This window comes from Rhinolophus sinicus, linkage group LG13 (genome assembly GCF_036562045.2).
Source record: "Rhinolophus sinicus isolate RSC01 linkage group LG13, ASM3656204v1, whole genome shotgun sequence".
Classification (NCBI taxonomy): Eukaryota; Metazoa; Chordata; class Mammalia; order Chiroptera; family Rhinolophidae; genus Rhinolophus; species Rhinolophus sinicus.
This window is the reverse complement of record NC_133762.1, coordinates 41783283-41803422: the sequence shown is the minus strand read 5'-3', so window position 1 is coordinate 41803422 and position 20140 is coordinate 41783283. Positions and strand designations below refer to the sequence as shown.

The window sequence follows — 20140 nt, the reverse complement described above, 5'->3', positions numbered from 1 at the left end:
AAATAAAACCATTAGTAAGCTGAAGATGCAAAGAAAACTAAAAGAACTCAGTTCCTGAAAACATAGGGCTCTTCATAGGATGCTGTTCTCATTTCTGTTGGAGCAGCAGAAGGAAGAGGAATCCATCATAGACAGGGATAAGCAGAAATCAGCTGACCTTTTAAAGAGCTTTCAATGGCTCTGTGGGTGAGTCAGCACCTACCCATCGACTCCATCCCATAGGTCTTCACAGATGCACACGGTTGTACACCAAAGGCCAGGCAGGAAAGTTGAGAACATCCCCCCTAAGGCACTTGACACGCAGCTATCATCTGGATTGGTGCACAGCTGAGAGCAACCCTTTGGTGGTCTTTTACATAAAGTATAAGCAGCTGCCCTTGTAAGGCTGGAGGTAAGACAGCCAGACAGAGGGGGGTGTCCTACATAGACAGAGCCAATGGGACTGGAGAGCAAAGAGAACTTCTTAGCAACTCCAAAAACTGGTAGCCAGCTTGTAAAGCAGGGAGAGATGGTCCATGATTCAGAAAGCTTGTGGCGCAGCTGTAAAGCAAAGAGATTTCCAGAATCTTACCAGTGCTATGAGCAAATTCTTGATTGAAGTTCACACCCCATCAAAATATTTTAATTTAGTGATGAATTAAATCAAACTACAAATGCAGTAAGACCCAGACCTAAATCAATTACATATCAGATTAACTTAGATCCCTACTCTAGTGGCCTAACAAAGAAAGGGTGTACCCTTTCCTGAAGGTAAATATTATTTACTTCAGTTTGTTTATACAAATGTGTAGCATATGGTTTAAAAAATTTATGAAACATGGAGAAGCAAGAAAATTTGATCTGTGGTTAAGAAAGGAAACAGTCAAAGTAGACCCAGATGTTGGAATTAAGCAATGGGGAATTTAAATAACTACTAAAACTGCTAAAGAATATGGAAGAAAGGGGGACAACATGCATGAAGGGATAAGAAGTTTCATCAGAGATCTGAAAGCGATGAAAAGAACCAAATGGAAAAGCTACAAATTAAAAAAGAAAAAAAAGAAAAGAAAACCTACAAATAGAAAATACTGTATCAGAAATGAAGAATTGATCAGGTTGGCAAGCTAGACACCAATGAAGATAAGTCAATAGAAAGTTTCTATACTGAAGGACAAAGAGAAAAAGAGCAAGGGGAGTGGAACAGAGCATCTAGTATCTGTCGAATATTATCAGATAGTCTAACATAGTATAATTGGAGTCTCAGAAGGAGAATAGTGGGAAAAGGGGAAGGAAATTTGAGTTGATAATGTCCAGGAACTTTCCAAATTGATGAAATGCTCAATCCACAGATCCAAGAAGCTCAGCAAACCCCAAGTAGGATAAAATAAATATGTATAAAAATGACTCTAAATTTGTGCAGCGATCTCTTGTGGTGAGTCTAGAAATGTTAACAAAATCCAAATCCAACAATCAAAAGAAATTAAAATGCAATTCCAGTCATTACTTGTGTCTCTATAGAAAATCATTATAAAGGGAGCCAATCCGTATCCATATTAGTTCCTAAAATCTACTTTTTTTCCCTTTTTTCCTTTTTTTTTCCTTCTCCCTTGTCTTGCTCTGCTGCTTCATAGCCTCCAACCTTCTCTAAAACCCCATTTTCTCTCCATCAGTCAAATACTTTTTCTGTTCATGTGTATTTTTCCCTTTGCCAAGACTTGTAATCTTGCAGCTAGAATTGGCATGTAGGCTTTAATTCCCGTTGGCCAAACACTGCTGGCAGCTCTATGATGGCGGAGAACCTACAGCTCCATGCTTCTTGGTCAGATACCACAGAGGAAAAATGCAGACTCCTCTGAGATTTGACTTAGAAAGATGTTCAGAGTATGTTTGGTGAGAAAAGTAAAAAAGCAGAGTATATTTCCATCTTTGTGAAACAATTTGTGTTTCTGTGTCTTAGAAACTTCAAGTGGTAGTCTTACTGGTCATTTTAATTATTTTACTTATTTTCATTTTCTCATTTTTATTACATTATGCAGTTTTTAAAAACACTTTTAAATATTGAAATTGAGTTTCTTTTCCCCCTTTGAGCCACCTGTGAGCAGCCACTGCCAATGCCTGCCTAGGGCCAAGAGTTCTTTCTGAAGTTCAGCATTCTTCCTCACTGGCCAAAGGCCAAGGCACACTGGCATGTTTCTTGGAGTTTTCAGACCTTTGCTGTTTATCTGACCTTGATATCTATCTGGGCTTGTCTCCTGGATTTGGCCTGGAAGAGTCTGAGCAGATAGACTTTCCCTTCTTTATCATCAGATCTAACTGACCAGTTCCACGTACATACACAGTATCCATTTCCACAAATGCACTGTTTGTGCTGTGGAGAAGTTGAAGAATAGTGTGTCTGGTGGAAAGCACACAGGCTCTGGGTATCTCTTACCTAGATATAGTTCTACTTTTGTGGCTTGTTAGTGTTGCATCCTCAGGCAGGTCACTTTACTGTCCAGTGCCTCAGTCTCCTCATCTATAAAGTGGGCCTAGAGAAGTACACAAGGATGTTAGGAAGATTTAAATATATATATTTAAATATATATAAATATATAAATATATAAAATAATACATAACATATAAAACATTTCTATTATATTAAATATATATGAATATTTCATATATAATGCTAGTATTTTTAGTATGAAAATTCATTGCATTTTCCACTTTAGTCATAGCATGGAGCTGAAAGCAGTATTTAACAGTTCATTGTACCTTATTCTATAATTCATACTGACATATCCACCTCCCTCAGGGAAGTTTTATTGGAGCAAAGTGCCTGTCTTCTTCTGCGTATCTCGCAAAGCACACAGTGTTTTTTGCCTAGAAGATAGCCAGTGAATGGCTACTACTCAACTGTGTAACTCTGTTTCGTGTTACAGACCCAAACCAAGATGGCTCTCACCATGTACACCATTTAAATGGAGACATACCTTCTGAGTTTGTTTCTAAATACAATTGCAAAACAAAATAAAATGTGTTCTATATGAGTAACTATATATATTTTTTTCTAAGCCTCACAAAGTGAAGCATTCTAGTATAGCCTAAGAGATGGGACAGAACCAAGCAGGAGAGGCACCGACCCACACTGGGGTGGACAGCCTTAGATGTGGCTTCCATGAGGCCAGTTGTGCATTATGGGTATCTGAGAGAGAGAGCAAATATCAGGAAATCAAGGGGAAGGCCCAGATGTTTTCAGTCAAGTCAGGCTGGCTGACAGTAGAAGCAGAGAAATTGAGAAGTATTGTAGACATCTGGTGTGCAAGTCCTGGTCATAAGGACTGTATACAGGTTATTTCATTTAATTCTTAATGATATCTCTGTAAGATAGATAGTAGTCATCCCATTACACACATAAGGCATTTGAGGCTCAGAGAGGTTAATTTCCTTGCCCATGGTTAACACAGCCAGTAAGAAGCAAAGCAAAAGTTCCAGCACAGGTCTTCCTGAATCTAAACATATTTTCAGTGCTATGTTGTAGCAGCCAGCTGGGAGTGGGGTGTGGATCTGGGACCAGAAGAGTTGGACAGACATTGAAGGTCTGTGGTTAGAGTGTTAGTTGGAAGAGTGGGGAGTGTACTTCTCTCCAGAGTCCAAGAGGACATGTGGGAGTAACCCAGTGCCAACGTGGGAAGACTGTCCTGGACGTAGAATCAGGGCCACTAATTTGCATTGGGTCAGGATCTTAAACCAGAAGGTCTTGTTTACCGGGCCGAGTCACAGAGGTGGTATGGCAAGGCCGTCTGACCCAGGCAGTTGTAGACTACTGGTTACAAGTATGTATTTGTATATGTAAAATACATCTGTAAAAATAGGATGAGATAGTAGTTCCCCAAAATGATTTTTACTCTGTATTATGTGAGTTTACCATAATGAGTTGCTTGTTTTTGTTTTAAAGACTTTATAATAAAATAACACAGACTCAGAAAACAACCTAAAACTAAGGTATAACCTAATAATTACTATGAAGCAAAGCAACAGAACCTTGCTAGTCACCCCAGAAGCAACCTGAGAGAGCTTTCTGCGAAATCCATCACCACCTTCCTCCTCCTCCAAGAATAAACACTGTCATGAATTCTATGGTAATCACCTCCTTACTGGTTTTTGCAGTTTTATCATCCAAATGTGCTTTCATGAACACATAGTTTAGCTTTTCCTGCGTGTGTGTGTCTACACACACACACGCAGGCAAAAATCAGGGATAAATGATTTTTTTATCCCATGTTATATATAAAACATTCAGAAAACAATATCAGCACTGTCACCTATGTGATTACTGAAAGTTTTAGATATATGTGTATAATTTATATGTAATATACATATGTGTATTCATATATATACACACACTGTACATCAATAAAATACAGATCATCAGGGCAGCAAGTAGCGAAGCCACTTAAGAATGTTTACTGAGTATTCCCAGCAGAGGACATTGTGCTTTAAGCCTAGGGCCAGAAGTAGAGTCAGTGTGTGGCTAATACCGAGTCCACGGGTCTGAGGAGTTGTGTATCCTCACCTAGAAGAGAAGAATGGCGGAGAGCATAGATCTGGCCAGGCAGTGTTAGTGCAGCAAACAGGATGCCTGCTGTGAGCAAGTTACTAGGCTGGGTGCCCAATATACATACACTTACACAGTGTGAGGTGGGTAGTGAAGAGTACAAGCCATCAGCAACTTCAAAATAAGGCAAAGATGTTACTTGAGTATCTTTTTTTTTTTTTTAAGATTTTACTGGAGAAGAGGAACAGGACTTTATTGGGAAACAGTGTGTACTTCCAGGACTTTTTTCCAAGTCAAGTTGTTGTCTTTTCAATCTTAGTTGTGGAGGGTGCCGTCCAGCTTCAAGTTGTTGTCCTTTCAGTCTTAGTTGTGGAGGGCGCAGCTCAGCTCCAGGTCCAGTTGCCGTTGCTAGTTGCAGGGGGCACAGCCCACCATTCCTTGTGGGAGTCGAACTGGCAACTTTGTGATTGAGAGCATGTGCTCCAACCAACTGAGCCATCCGGGAGGCAGCTCAGCTCAAGGTGCTGTGTTCAATCTTAGTTGCAGGGGGTTGAGCCCACCATCCCTTGTGGGACTCAAGGAGTTGAACCGGCAACCTTCTGGTTGAGAGCCTGCTGGCCCATGTGGGAATCGAACCGGCAGCCTTCGGAGTTAGGAGCACGGAGCTCCAACCACCTGAGCCACTGGGCCAGCCCCTGAATATCTTAATCAAGTCATAGCTGGTGTTTCTTGATTAACCGAAAATGAAAAGCCAGGAGCACAAAGCAATGTGTGGTTGTTAGGAACACCTGTGAGTTCTGAGAGGAGGCTGAAAAACAGCTGGGATAGGGGAAGGAGACAGGCTGCACATAGAAGAGAGTCAACTCAGAAAGGTGCAGAGTTCCTCATTTAACCATGGCCACTAGAAGGAGGGCGTGAGGGAGGAGAGGGCTCTGGGCCACCCCTGGCCCTACTGAACTTCTAATGAAAGTCAACTCATTTGTCCTTGAACAAAACTTCACTGTTGTGACCCTGTAGGCAGTAGATGTCATGCCATCCTTTAGGTAGCCTCATACGTAACTCCCTTTCTCCAACAAGGGTTGCTAAAGTAAGGAAGGCACTGGAGGGCATTACTGTTCTTTGTCAAAAAGCTTTATTAGAGTATAATTTATATGCCATAAAATACACCCATTTTAAGTGTACAATTCAATGATTTTCTAGTAAATGTACAGAATTTAGCATCCATCACAGTTGAATTTTAGAACATTTTATGAACCCACAAAGTTCCATTGTGCTCACTAGCATCAGTCTTCATTCCCACTGCCAGCCTCTTGCAAACCACTAAGCTCCTTTCTGTAGAAAATAGGTTCGTCCATGTGGGTTCATCCATGTAGTAGCATGTTACCACCTCTTAAAACAACATATTTAAATGGCCTGGTGTTGTGAGATCAGATACAGTTTCCTGGTTCTGGTTTTCTAAAGTACCTCCTTTAAATGACCAGATGCATTATTTTTTTTCATTTTCTTCCTAGGATTTGGTGGCTTTTGAACATCAGTGGACTAGCTTCTTCGCTAATTTTGACACAGAAATTCCTTTCCTGCTGGAACTTTCTGAATCTCAGGCGGGTGAGGTATGTATGGGAAGGGCCCAAGGGAAAGAAGAAATTGGTTGATTTATTTATTGTTTTTAATCTTTATTTAAAAAGAATTTTTTTTTTTCGGAATACACTACCTAATTTATTTTGGTTGTCATTTCCTTAAGCTTTGTTAAAGAAGTTTTTAACCCCTACATAAAAATTTGTTTTTTTGTGTGGCAGCTTCTCTATTTTTCAGTGTGGTGGTGTCTGTCAGCCAGGAATTGTATTGGGCACTAGTTAATAAGCGTAGGAATAGTTCTCCACATGTGAGCAGCACTCCTTTGTCAGTTGAACCTCTAGGTAATACCAAGCTTCCTTTCTAGGCAAACAGAAGTGAAGTTAATAGGTTCGGGCTAAGATCCACTCTGAGTAAACTGAGGTATCTAAATCAAGGACTAAGCCACAGGACTATCCCAAAAACTAGTCAACAGGAAGGATCAGAAGAGCGATCCTGAGCTTGCACTTGAGCCTACCTTGGGCTTGACTGTCAGTCCTCAGCTCTCCTGTGCTCCACTTTGGCCCAGAACAAGCCCTACTCCTGATCTTGGGAACTGGCATTGATCTTTGTTGTCGATGCATTTTACTTTTACATCATGTTGTAAACTCCCCAATATATTGCTATTGTTTTTGTTTAAATAGTCAATTGTCTTTTTAAATTATCTTTTTAATTATTATTTTAAAGATTTAGATAATTTAAAAGCCTTACCTATTTGCCCATGTGTAGTTACTCTTTCTGGTGCTCTTCATTCCTTTGTATAGGTCTAGATTTCTACTTGGTATGATTTCTTTCTCCCTGAAGGATATTGTTTAATATTTTTTGTGGTTTGAATCTTCTGATGGTTAATTCTTCCAGCTTTTGTATGCCTGAAAAAAATCTTTATTTCACCTTTGTTTTTGAAAGATTTTTGCTATGTGTAGAAATTCTAGGTTGACAGTTTTTTCTTTTCAGTACCTGAAAGATGGTGTTCACTGTCTTTCTAGCATGTTTTCTGATGAGAAGTCTTTCATCTTGAGCTTCGTTATTTTGTACATAACTGGTCTTTTCTCTCATAGCTTTTCAGATTTTTCCCTTTATTACGGGTTTTGAGTAATTTGATTTATAATATGTGTCATTGTAATTTTCTTCATATATTTGGTAACAAATCTCTTCAGTTTCTGGTGTATCTTTCTCTTTTGCACAAATGATCAGATACATGTATACTTTCTCATGTATTATTTTTTCTTTCACTGAAGGGTAGCATACTATATGTAGTCATTTCCACTTTGCTTTTTTTCACTTAATATATCGTGGAACTCTCCCCAGTCAGTTCGTTGAGGTCTTCCTCATTCTGTGTTATAATTCATAGTACTTCACTATGTGGATTTACCTTAATTTATTCAACCACCCCCTTATATATGCATATCTAGGTTGTTTTCAATATTTTGCTATTGCAAACAGTGCCATAGTAAATAACTGTGCTTATGTATTTTCATATTGTTGGAGGTTTGTATACCATATGTAGTAATGGGATTGCTGGGTCAAAAGGTAAGTGTGTATGTAGTTGTATTAGATATTGCCCACTTTCCCTTCAGAAGGGTTGTACTAATTTGCACTCTCTCCATATGAGAATACCTGTTACACTGCAGCCTCACCAACAGAATGTATTATCATACATTTTAATTTTTGACAATCTCATAGATGAGAAATGGTATCTCAGTACTATTTTAATTTGTATTTTGTTTGAAGGCGATTTTATATTTTATTTTCATGTCTTCCCATTTTAAAATTGGTACAATATTATTAATGAACTATAGAGCATAGGTTTTAGGTCTTTTGTCCCTTAGTTTTAAAGAGTTCTTTATATGTTTAGGCTATTAACGTTTTGTCTGTGGCATGTATTCCAGATATTTCCTCAGTGTTTATCATTTGCTTTGTTTATTTATATTTTTGGCTGTGCAAACTTTTTTATCTCTGTAATTTTTTTTTAATTGCCTCTGGAATTTTAGTCATTGTATAGAGAAAGGCTTTAAGGTTAAAGAGTAATTCACCCTTTTGGTATTTGTATAGTTTAATTTTAAAATTTAAGTCCCTAATTCATTTGGGATGTTTCTGTGTGTGTATGATACGAAATATGGATCTAATTTTATCTTTTTTCACAAATGACTACCCAGTTAAAATCCCAGCTGTGCAACTCACTACCTCTGTGACCTGGAACAAAGTTAATTAACTTTTATTTATGTCTTAGGCAACACATCTCTAGAGAGGGCTTAATTACAGAATAAACCACATACGTTGTAAATAGGATTACTTGAGCTAATACATTTAAGTGCCTATCACAGTTCACATGGTAAATCCTCAGTAAATTTTGACTACTATTAATATATAGAGTTTTTACAAATTAGTAAGACAAAAACCACAACTCCAATTGATAAACATCCAGAGGATGTAAGTAAACAGTTAATTACCAAAGGGAAATCCAAATGTCCATTGAACATAACTGAAATATTCTACTTAATTAAAAATCAAAGGGATATAAAATAAAACAACAATGAAGTACCATTTTTTCATTTATCAACTTGGTAAATATATTTTTAAATGGACATTTAATGGACAGTGCTTATGGTGATATGAGACAGGCACGCTCGCTCATGTAAGTGGAACTGTACCTTGCTAAAACTTTTTTGAAACACAGTTTGGCAGTGTAATCTGCCTTTTTACCCTATAATTTTATTTCCAGATCTGCATAAGGAAATAATCAGAGCTGCAGATAAAATTTATGAAAAGTTGTTTATTATAGTACTATTCATTATATAAGAGTTAGCAGCAACATAAATTTCCAAGAATAGAGGACTATTTAATAAACTTTGGTACAATCGTGTATGTTCTGTGGATGTACCATACAAAAAAGATTTGAAGGAAATCTACCAGAATGTTAATAGTTCATAGAGATTATAGATGGTTTTCATTTTATTCTAAAATAAGCATATATTCGTTATATAATCAGGGAAGAAAACCCCAATAGGTGCTATTTAAAGGGATTGAAATTTTGAACCCTTTTGACATATATCCTGCATATCAATTTTTGATTAGTGTTTAGCCTAGCATGTACACACCAAAGCTGAGAAGTACTTTTTTGGTTTCCTGGAAGACATCTGTCAGTGTAATTCTGAGTTCCTTGGATTCTTCCTCATTGCTGATTTTAAATTCTGTCATTAGAATTAACATGTTACCTTATTGAAAATGTAGAAAAAAATTTTAATAGGAGAAAATATTCCCACATGTTTAGTAACTTGGATGGTAGTTGTTCCAATTTCTTTTCAGTAGTTACAACCTGTAAAATTTGACAAGAATTTCTTTTCTTCCCACCCCCCTTCTTTTGCCTCCCTCCCCCCCCACTCTGGTTCAAGCCATTGTTTCTCAGTCTACTGGTGTAGGACGCAGCTCCCTGGTCCATGCTGGTATTAGGAGCCTTGCGCTCCCCTGGCTGAGGCAGTCGGTGGCCAGTTGCCGGTCAGCCGATCACAGCAGCTCTCACTGGCTGCCGGCCACTCACGCTGGCCACCGGCGCTCATGGCAGTACACAGTAGCCCATGGCAGCACACAGCAGCCGGCTGCAGCTCAAGCCAACCTCCAGCTGCTCACCGCAGCCCAGCTCCAGGGAGAGCTGTTGTTCACAATCTTAGCTATAGAGGGTGCACGCAGGCGAATTGGCGACCTTGGCATTAGGAGCACGGTGCTCCAACCACCAGAGCTGCCAGGCCAGCCCAAGAATTTCTTTTCTTTACCTTCCTTTGCCTTTATTTTGCAATTTTTGTCTTTTTTTTTTTTCTTTGCTGTTTTTGGTTTTTCTGCTACCTGTCGCCAAATTCATGTTACCTACCACATGTGCCCTTCCGTGTTCTTATAATAACTTACAAACATGTATCTTTCTCTTTCTCACACATACATACTATATATGTATATATATTTATATGTACATACAAATATACATAAGAGGTTTTGTGTTTGTTTTGTAAAATTGTGGTCTAAATATATACAATGTTGGCGTCTTTTTTAGCCATTCAGAAGTTATTTCAGTCATGGAATGATCTCCAGCCATATAACTGAAAACAGGTAAGGTTCGTGGGGAAGAAGGGTGAATGGTAATTGAGAAAATGAATTGACAAGGGGATTGGGTGTGGGGGAGCATCTAAATCCAGAAGATAGAGTCAGGAAAATATAGGTGGACTTTAATTATCAGAGTGAAAAATCCATGCTCTGTAAAATTGTCTGTTTCACTGCTTTTGTATTTTTTAAATATAGTTTTATAGTAAACTAGCTTTTAAAACATTGTAGCTTGCTGAAATCTAAAAAAAGAAACTTTTATTCCATTCCTAGCCAAGGAAAGCGAGAGGAAGCAGCGTGTCCAAGGGCTGGGAAAGGATCATCCTTAGCTTGTGGGGAATAAAAAGGATTGGCATAAAGGTCCAGCCCTAGGAAGGCTCTGGGAGCAGTGAGGGTCGCTGTGTTTGTTCTCTTGGTGTGTTCTTCAGCACCTCTCGTCATGATAATCAGGAGGGCCCAGCAGGGAATAGTTGAGTAGATAATGCCTCTCCTCTCCCAATTCCAATCCAATCTGATAGTGAGACACACTGCCCTGGCTGCGACTCAGAGTCATCTTTTTTTTCCACAGTGTCATTTAGCTTGAATTAAGGTTCAGAAGAAAAATCAGTCATGTTTACTTTTAAGAACCCCTGTTTGCCTGAAGCTTAAGGAAGTAGTTTTAAGAGTAATGGAAAGAAATGCAAAGAATTTCCCACATGATACATATTAAGGGCAATTTAAGGAAAGGGGAGGGGAGAAAGGAAACTGTCTTAGTCTGGTTTAGCTGCTCGGATAAAAATACCATAAACTAGATGGTTTAAAAACATTTATTTCTCACATATTTGGAGGCTGGAAAGTCCAAGATCATGGTGCTGGCAGATGCAGTGTCTGGTGAGGACCCACTTTCTCATAGACAGCTGTCATTTCACTATAACCTCACATGGCAGAAAGGGCTAGGGATCTCTCTGGAGCCTCTTTTATAATCCCATTGATGAGGGATCCACCCTAATGACCTACTCACCTCCCAAAGGCCCTCTCTCCTAATACCATCACTTTGGGGGGTAGGATTTTAACGTGAGAATTTTGGGGGGATACATTTCGTCCATCGCAGAAACTGTGTGTTTAAAATATCTTTTAGTCATTGACTATTTATTGAGAACACATGACATATTGAGCAAGAGATACATGGTTAAAAAATAAACCAGACATGGTCTCCGCCCTCAGGGAGTGTAGAGTATGGTGGGCGACGACATTAATCAAGCAACCTCACAAAGACAGCACATAATTACAAACTCTGATTGGTGGCATGAAGGAGAACAGGACATGTTACTGCAAAGACCATAGCTAGAGAGCATGACCTCCTTTGGGGGAAGATCTGAATGATGAATAAAGATCCTGGTCCTGAGATGAGAATGTAAGGAACGTAAAAGAAGATGAGTTTGGCTGGAGTATGGGAGTTGAGGGGCAGTGGCCTTACATGGACTGAAAGAAGTTGGCCAGGCCAGACTATGCAGGTTCTTGTTGGCCATGTGAAAGATTTCAGCCCTCCTCCTGAAAATAACATAAAGGTATTAAAGGCTTTTCATGTTTAAAAGAGCATCCTCTCTGCAGTGTGGACAATAGATTATAGGAGGGCACGTGTGGAAGCAGCGAAATTGCATGGGAGCATTGCAGTTGTCCTGGGAAGAGCCCATGGCAGCATGAACTAGGGTTGTGGCCATGTGTCTGGAGGGAAATGGACACCTAGAAGTGAAATTTGGGTTGCTGACTGGATTTAGAGGGGAGGGGCAGGAGAAGTCAAGGAGGCCTCTCAGGCCTGGCTCTGTTCCTGGATGGATGATGGTGCCGCTTAATTACTGCAAGAACTGGAAGGGGATAGGTCATGAGAGAGGAGAGGAAAGAGCAGACAGCTGAAGGTAAAACCCTAGGAATATGCAAAGGCCAGGGAAAGGAGGAGTGTGACCTAGAAACAATAGCTTTTGCAGGGGGAGGGTGTCAGGTACTTCTGAGAGACCAAAAAGGGCAGGCTGAAGACTGTCTATTGAGTTTGCTGTATGCTGCATGAAAGGCATTTGGTCACTTTTGCAAGAGCAATTTGAGTGAATTGCCTGGGGGCAGGGTCGATTGAAGTGGGCTGAGACATGAGCAGAAAGTGAAAACAAAAAAACAAAAAAGACAAGTCCAGCCAAGAGAGGGGGGAAGAAGGGAATAGGTGCAGGGGCAGGTAGGGGATGATGCTGAGAACTCTTACAACCCTACTCTCCTCCCCTCCTGACAGTTACTCAGGAGTTACTAACAACTCTATTGTCTGTCTAGAGCAGGGGTGTCCAAACTTTTTTCAACCTTTTTCACCAAGGGCCATATGCGGTAACATACACAAACAGCCGGCCACTCACTTGAGGTGAAGTACGTATTGCCTCACCTGGTTTATTTAAGTAAACTAAATATATTTTTGGAATTTGCTGTGGACCAATGAACAAAGGATCATGAGCCGCAGTTGGCCCGCAGGCCGCAGTTTGGACACCCCAGTCTATAGTCTTAGTATCACAATCGATATCATTCTATTAAAATGTTATTTTATAAAACTGGGATTTTGTTCCATCACTGCAAATGTATGGAACTTTCTCATCAAGAAGTAGGACAAGCTGAAGATAAAAACTTGGATTGCATTTAGATATGTCCCTAAATGACTGATCTGTATGGGTCAGTAAGAGGAGTCAGAGACATCTGGCATCCCCTCCCAACCAGCAAGGAGCATTAGGTGGACTGCATTAACCACTTTGCTTAGACTGCAGGAAGCCACTCAGAAAAGCCCAAGAACTCACTCACTGGGAAGTTGCCCTCGCCAGGCATCTGTTTTCTGATTATTTGTTGTTAATTTGCCACTCTAGCCCTAATCGGCAGCCATTCGTTCTCTTTGGTAATCACTCCACACGAGAAAACCTAAATGCTGGCAGCTTCAACTTCCCCTCTGAAGGGCACCTGGTACGCAACACTGGTTCCAGTGGGAGCTTTGCCAAACACATGGTGAGTGGCTTGAATGCCTGTTCCTTAATTGGTTTTATTATTACATAGGAGGGAGGGGGTCTGGATAAAAGGAGCCTTTTCCAGTTAGTGTGTTGATTTAAACCTTGAACGTGAAGTTGTTTTGGAGTGAAAACTTCAGGGAAGATGGAATAGACATACTTTTCCTTGTTCCTCCCATTAAGTACATTTAAAGACCCTGGACATTGTATATAAAACAAACATAAGAAGACTCTGAAAGATGGAGAGAGGAAGGCAGACTGGTTAACGACCTCAGAACCAAAGGAGCAAAATGGTGGTGTGTTTTCTGGGGTTGCTGTATATCCCATTCTGGATCCTGGAGAAGCTGGCAACGTGGAGATGCCAATAGGCACAGACATAAAAAGCCCTAAGAAAAGTCTGCTCTCTCTAGCCAAAAGACCAGGAAAGGGGTAACCAAGCAAGACAGAAAACTTTGAGACATAGCTGCTCTACTCTAGCCAGATTTCTCAGGAAAAAACTGCATCTCCACCCCCACACCTGCCAGCAAAGGCTCAGTGCAGAGCCTAGAAGGTCCACCCTTGCCAGGCTATAATGGAGTGCCACCTTCTACCCCACCCCTGTCAGGGTAGTGTCAGCAGGTCAAGTGGGAAGCCAGGGTTTTCATCTCCACCAGGCAGTAATGAACTCTACCCCCCAACCCCCACCCCAGAATATCAGTGGAGACCACAGGGGAGCCTGGACCTTTACCCCCACCCACCAGTAACAAGGTGCCCTTCCTTGGGGTAGAATCATTGGAGGCCAATGGAGAGTCATCAGTAACAAAGCCACCCCTTACCCATGGTGTCAGTCACTCTGCCAAGCCAGGTTGGTATCAACAGAGGTATACAGGGGAACCCATACCTGCCCAACAGTAACAAGTGCACCCCCACCAAACACACACACACACACACCCACACACACCCTAGGTGTCATAAAGGCTGAGTGGAGAACCTAGACTTCCATTTCTACCTGGTAGAAATGAAGTGGCAGGTTCCCCTGTTCACCCACTGAAGCAGTGTTAGAGAAAACCTGCCAAACACAAGATTTAAATAAGATCCAGCGAAGACTTTCGGTTTTAGCTCTAATGTGTAAAGAGCTTGTAAAGCATTCCTGCCATCTTTACAGTAGGCAAAAAGCTGAACAAACTGAAAATCAACAACTTCTCTTGAAGTCATTAGAGAACTGAAATTTCAAGGTAAATTGCCACCTTGAAATCTGTAGAAACAAGTGAATCCAAAGAGTCACAGCCACTGTATGCGTACCTAGAGCCAAAGCCACACTCAGATGATAATTTTGATGAATTCCTAGAGGCTGAATGTGGACTATGTGAGAGTGCGCGACTCCAGGGGGCACAGCCTTAGAGGGACCTCCACACATTTACGGGTTTAACTTTGAGGAGCCCCGTCAGGTTCTGGTGAAGAACCAAGAATAATCCCCTCATGGGGCGGCCGCGTGGCTCAGTTGGTTAGAGTGCGAGCTCTTAATAACAGGGTTGCCGGTTCGATTTCCACATGGGCCAGTGAGCTGTGCCCTCCAAAACTAGATTGAAGACAGCGAGCTGCCACTGAACTTCCAGAGGGGCGGCCAGGTGGCTCAGTTGGTTAGAGCACGAGCTGTTAACAACAAGGTTGCCAGTTCAAGGACAACAACTTGATTTGTAGCTGAAGGGCCCTGGAAAAGGCACACTGTTCCCTAATAAAAAATTAAAAAGAAAAGAAAAATCCCCTCGTGACTCTGTCAAGGAAAGAAGAAGAAGAATTTTGAAATATAACAAAGGCTATAACAAAGTCCTCCATAACAAAGGCCTACTCTCCAGGATAAAAGACTTTACCAGAACTGTATTCCATCTTGGGAAAGGACATTTCCCTGACTATCTCACGCACTCTAGCTTTTCTGTCTCACCTAAGGGAGGAGAAACAAAGAAGTTAAGAAACACTTGTGAAGGTCTTAGCCCAGGTACACAGGCCCACTAAAAGACTAAGATTTAATCATAAGATTATAGAACATTTCCCCTCCTCCATTATCTTAACACCACACCAACAGGTTTCCAACATAATTGGGGATTACTGCTGAAAGAGCTTCAATATGCAAACTATCTAAGAAGGAGTTCTTATGGAAACCCAAAGACAACAGGAGAGACAAATACAATGACAATAAAGGAATTTGAAGCACCTGCAGCTACAGAAAATCTTGAACACAACCCAACTCCCTGTCAGGGTAACACAAAACCTCACATACTAAAGCCTGTTTACTGCAGTTCCTATTACCTGATACATTGTCTGGTTTTCAACAAAAAATTATAAGGCATGTTAAAAGTCAAGAAAAAACATAGTAGACAATGTAACTGTCAGAACCAGGCTCAAATATGACTCATATTTTGGAATTTTCAGACAGGGCATTTAAAATAATTATGATTAATATGTTAAGGGCTCTAATGGAAAAAGTATACAGTATGTAACAACAGATGGATAATGTAAGTAGAGAGATGGAAACTCTAAGAAAGAATAAAAAAGGAAATGCTAGAAATAACACTACAACAGAAATGACGAATGCTTTTGATGGGCTCATCAGTAGGCTGGACACAGCCAAGGAAAGAATCAGTGAGCTTGAAGATAGATCAATAGAAACTTCCCAAACTGAAATGTAAAGAGAAAAAACAATGTGGGGGGAAAAAAGAAAAAAAAAGAACATCCAAGAACTGTGAGACAATTAAAAAAAAAAATAACATGCATATAATGGGAATATCAGAAGGAAAAGAAAGAGGGAAAGGAACACAAGAAATATCTGAAATAACATAAGTAATAATGACTGAGAATATTTCAAAATTAATGACATACAAAACCACAGATCCAGGAAGCTCATAGAATACTAAGGAGAATAAATACTAAAATATCTACACCTAGTCCTACCATATTCAAACTTCAGATCAAAGATAAAGAGAAAATCTTGAAAGAAGCCAGAGGAAAAAAATACCTTACCTATAGAGGAGCACGGATAAAAATTACAGTGAACTTCTTATCAACAACCAGGCAAACAAGAAGAGAGTGAAGCGATATATTTAAAGAGTTGGGGAAAAAACCCGCCAACCTGAATTCTATATCCAGCAAAATTATCATTCAAAAGAAGGGGGGGGGGGAGTACAGAAGAAATAAAGGCTTTCTCAGACAAAAAACAGGGAATTCATCACCAGCAGACCTGTCCTGCAATAAATGTTAAAAGAAGTTCTTCAGTTGTTAAAAAAAAAATTGTATAGATCAGAAACTTGGGTGTACGTAAAGAAAGGAAGATCATCAAAGAAGGAATAAAATAAAAGGAAATAAAACTCTTTTATTTTTCTTATTCTTAATTGATCTTAAAAGATAACTAATATTAGTAACAATGTATTAGGTGATTATAGCATATGGATTAGTGAAATGAAGAATAACAATTTTATTAAGGATAGGAGGGAAGAAATGGTAGTACTCTGATATTATCTGTACTATAGTATGGATACTTTGGTACCTGCACTACATATAAAGTAATATTGTGTAATTTGAAGGTGGACTTAGATTAGTTATAAATTTATGTTGCAAACTCTGTGGAAACCACTAAAAAATGTCCAGCTTTCAATTGGAAAATCACCAGAAATCTCAAACTGAATGAGAAAAGACAAATATCAGACGCCAACACTGAGATAACACAGATGTGAGAATTAACAAACAAGGATTTAGAGCAGCCACCATAAAATACTTCAACAAGCAATTACAAATAGCTTTGAAATAAGTTTTAAAATAGCAAGTTTTAGCAAAGAAATGGAAGATAAGAAGAGCCACCAAATGAACATTTTAGAGCTAAAATATAATAATCAAAAATTAAAACTTAGTGAATGGACTCAACAGCAGAATGGAAAAGAGAGTAAAGAATCAGTGACTTGAAGGCAGAACAATAGAAATTACCCAATCTAAACAGCAGAGGAAATGCACTACAAGGCTGAACCTCAGAGGCCTATAAGACTATCACAAAAAAAAAATCTTAACATTCATGTCAGTGGAGTATCAAAAAGAGAGGAGAAAGAAGATAGGGCTGAAAAAATATTTTAAAACATAATGGCTGAAAATTCTCCAAATTTGGCAAAAAATCCATGAACCTACAAATACAAGAAGCTTAGTGAATCTGAAACAGGATTAAACCTTGAGATATCCACACCAATACATAGCAGAGTCAAACTTCTGAAAAGCACAGACAAAGGAAAAATCTTGAAAAGTACAGACAAAGGAAAGCTGCTAGAGAGGAACAACACCCTACCTGTAGGGGAAAACAAGTTGAATGAAAGTGAATTTCTCATCAGAAACCATGGAAGCCAGAAGGAAGTGGCACATTTTTCAAGTGCTGAAAGAACTGTCAACCTAGAAATCTATATCCAGTGAAAATATCCTTCAAGAATGGAGAATCAAGACATGGGGGAATCCATTTCAGATGGAGGAAAACTAAGAATTTGTTGCCAGCACACCTACCCTAAAAGAATGACTAAAGGAAGTTTGGTCAAAATAGAAAGGAAATAATAAAAGGGAATCTTGGAATATTAAGGACAGAAGAACACAGTGATAAAATTAGTGCACCACTGAATTGTATAGTTTAAAATAGTGAGTTTAGTTCTTGTGGTAGCATTTTTTAGTTTTGTACATGCTGTCCTAGGAACCCTGATGAAACACTGGATTTTCAAAAGAGAAAAGAACACCATTCCATCTCTTTATAAATGAACACCAAACAGGGAAGAAGAATAAGAATTTTCAAATGTAGGGAACTTTGTCATTTTCTCTTCTGCAAGACCTGTGTATGGAGATAAAATACAAATGAAGGTAGGGACCTGGGTAGCACCCTCCTTTCCTGAATTTTAGCTTCCCCCCACATCTGCCTGTCATGTCAGCCAAGGTCCCCATTGTGAAAGTTCTGAACTGAATATTAATGGCAGTCAAATTCCAAACACACTTCCTCTATTTTTTTTAAATTTTAAGTTGTAAATTCACTCGCATTCTGGAATGACTAAGTGTCCAGTAGCAACCTTACAATATAGCCAAGATTAAGAACAAACATACATAAACTCACACACAAGTTACCTGTGGAAAAATAACTGTTAAAGGTGATCTTTTCCCCTATGCCTTTCAAAGATAATAAATCAGCTGTTGATAAAATAAAATTGATTTCCATTAACTAATAGACGTTTTGTTTCTCTAGCAGTACACATCTAAGTCCCTGCTCATTTTTTGTTTTTATTGTTTTCTGACATCCAGGTAGTACAGTGTGTCTCACCAAAGGGACCCCTTGCTTGTTCAAGAACATACTTTTTTGGAGCTACTTACATTCCTTACTTGGGTAAGTCCCTATGTCGTCATCTTATCAACTTATTTAATGAATACTTTCTCCCATGAAGTGGGACTCATGATTTACTACTTTGGTCAGAAGTTCATGTTGCCCAGTTTGTATGCCTCCAACTCCCTCTCTGATTGCAGGTGGAGGGTTGATGTGCTTGACACATTTCTCACAGAATGTATTTCAGGAGGAAAAACAATTGGCTCAACATATGTCAGTCTAACCATGTGCAAGCCCGTGCCCTCAGGGTCAGAGGGAAGGCAAAGATGAATAAGTTCTAGGTGGAGATAACAGAAGGTGTGGGCTGCAGTGGGAGTTTGGATGACTCAGCCAGGGGCCCACACAACTCTTTGTGTGAGGACAGTGAAGAAAGGCCATGGCCGGAGGGTACCTGTGTGCTGGGAACAGTCGTAGGAGCCAGGGCTCCATCCAGAAAGACTGACCGGGGCTGCCCATCTTGCTGAGGTAACCAGAAACTACAGACATCCAAAGAGACAGGGAAAAGAACCTCTAGAATGAAGATCTCAGCACTGCTCCACAGTACGTCAGAAACCAGGTTTTCTCCTGGATGTTGTTATATGAGTCAGGAAACTGAAAGAAGCATGACTTGGGTCGGATAATTTAAGGAAATGAAGAAAGGCAGAACTGAGCCGCTTACTTACACTTCCTAGTTTAGAAAATTAAAGTAAAAGCAAAAACATTCCAGAACCTAAGATTTGGTATGTGTTCTCTGGGGTTTAGTGGTGATGCTGAGTGGGTTGTCAGTGTCAGGGCTAAAGGTCCTGAGAGAAGCTGGGTTTCACTGTCGTTGGTGCTTGTACAGTATTTAACATAAAAGGAAGAAAATGTAGTTCTTGACATCTCCTTTGAATTAAATTAAGAAATTCTAGCTCCATTGTAAAGTGTTTGCATCTCCTGTGATCTTGTCACATTCTTATTAGGTCCTCTTTCACAGGTGATGACAACAAGCTGCCCAAGAAAACTGAACAAATGTAAGTCTTCATTTTTATTTTATTTTATTTTATTTTCAAAGTTGGGTTACTCAGAAGTTACGGCTGTTCTGTCTTCCTCCTTTTGAAATCAGCAGTGGATAAGATGTCTGCTTTATGAGATGAGCAGAGCTCTGTAGTTTCCCAGGAGGTTCCCAGCCCCTCTGGGAGTCCAGGCTGGAGACCCTGCCACCTTTACTATCTGCTTCTCCTTCCAGAACTCAAGAGAATTCCTACCTGCACATCCATGCATTTAAGTGGCGTAACTCTTCTTAACGTTTTCTGCATAGTGCACTTTTTATTGGGGGATTTCCTAAAATAAAGCATCCTGAAACCCATTGGAAGAATCTGTGTGAAACCCCCTCTGGTCTGAGGAGTGTTTCCTCTGGACGTGACACACAGACTTATGGAACAGAACTAGGGTCTGAACTCAGGCTGAGTAACATTAGAAAGATCCTAGTGTTGACCTCTCCCCCCACATAGAGTAGGAAACCAAAGAAAGGAAATAAACTCACTAATAGTTATATAGTTTGTTTGGGCTGCCTTCACAAAATATCACACA

General features: G+C 39.8%; 1 protein-coding gene across 5 annotated transcripts in view; it reads left to right on the top strand.

Moving 5' to 3' along the window:
• The window catches only part of DNAAF9 (dynein axonemal assembly factor 9), a 116835-nt gene that overhangs the window by 31392 nt on the left and 65303 nt on the right, over positions 1-20140 (top strand). For all 5 annotated transcript variants that reach the window (XM_074318062.1, XM_074318061.1, XM_074318060.1 and 2 more), the window contains 5 exons: positions 6028-6126; positions 10170-10225; positions 13087-13222; positions 18511-18592; positions 19545-19581. In XM_074318062.1, coding sequence (XP_074174163.1) covers positions 6028-6126; positions 10170-10225; positions 13087-13222; positions 18511-18592; positions 19545-19581 — 410 coding nt within the window. The remainder of the gene's footprint in view (positions 1-6027; positions 6127-10169; positions 10226-13086; positions 13223-18510; positions 18593-19544; positions 19582-20140) is intronic.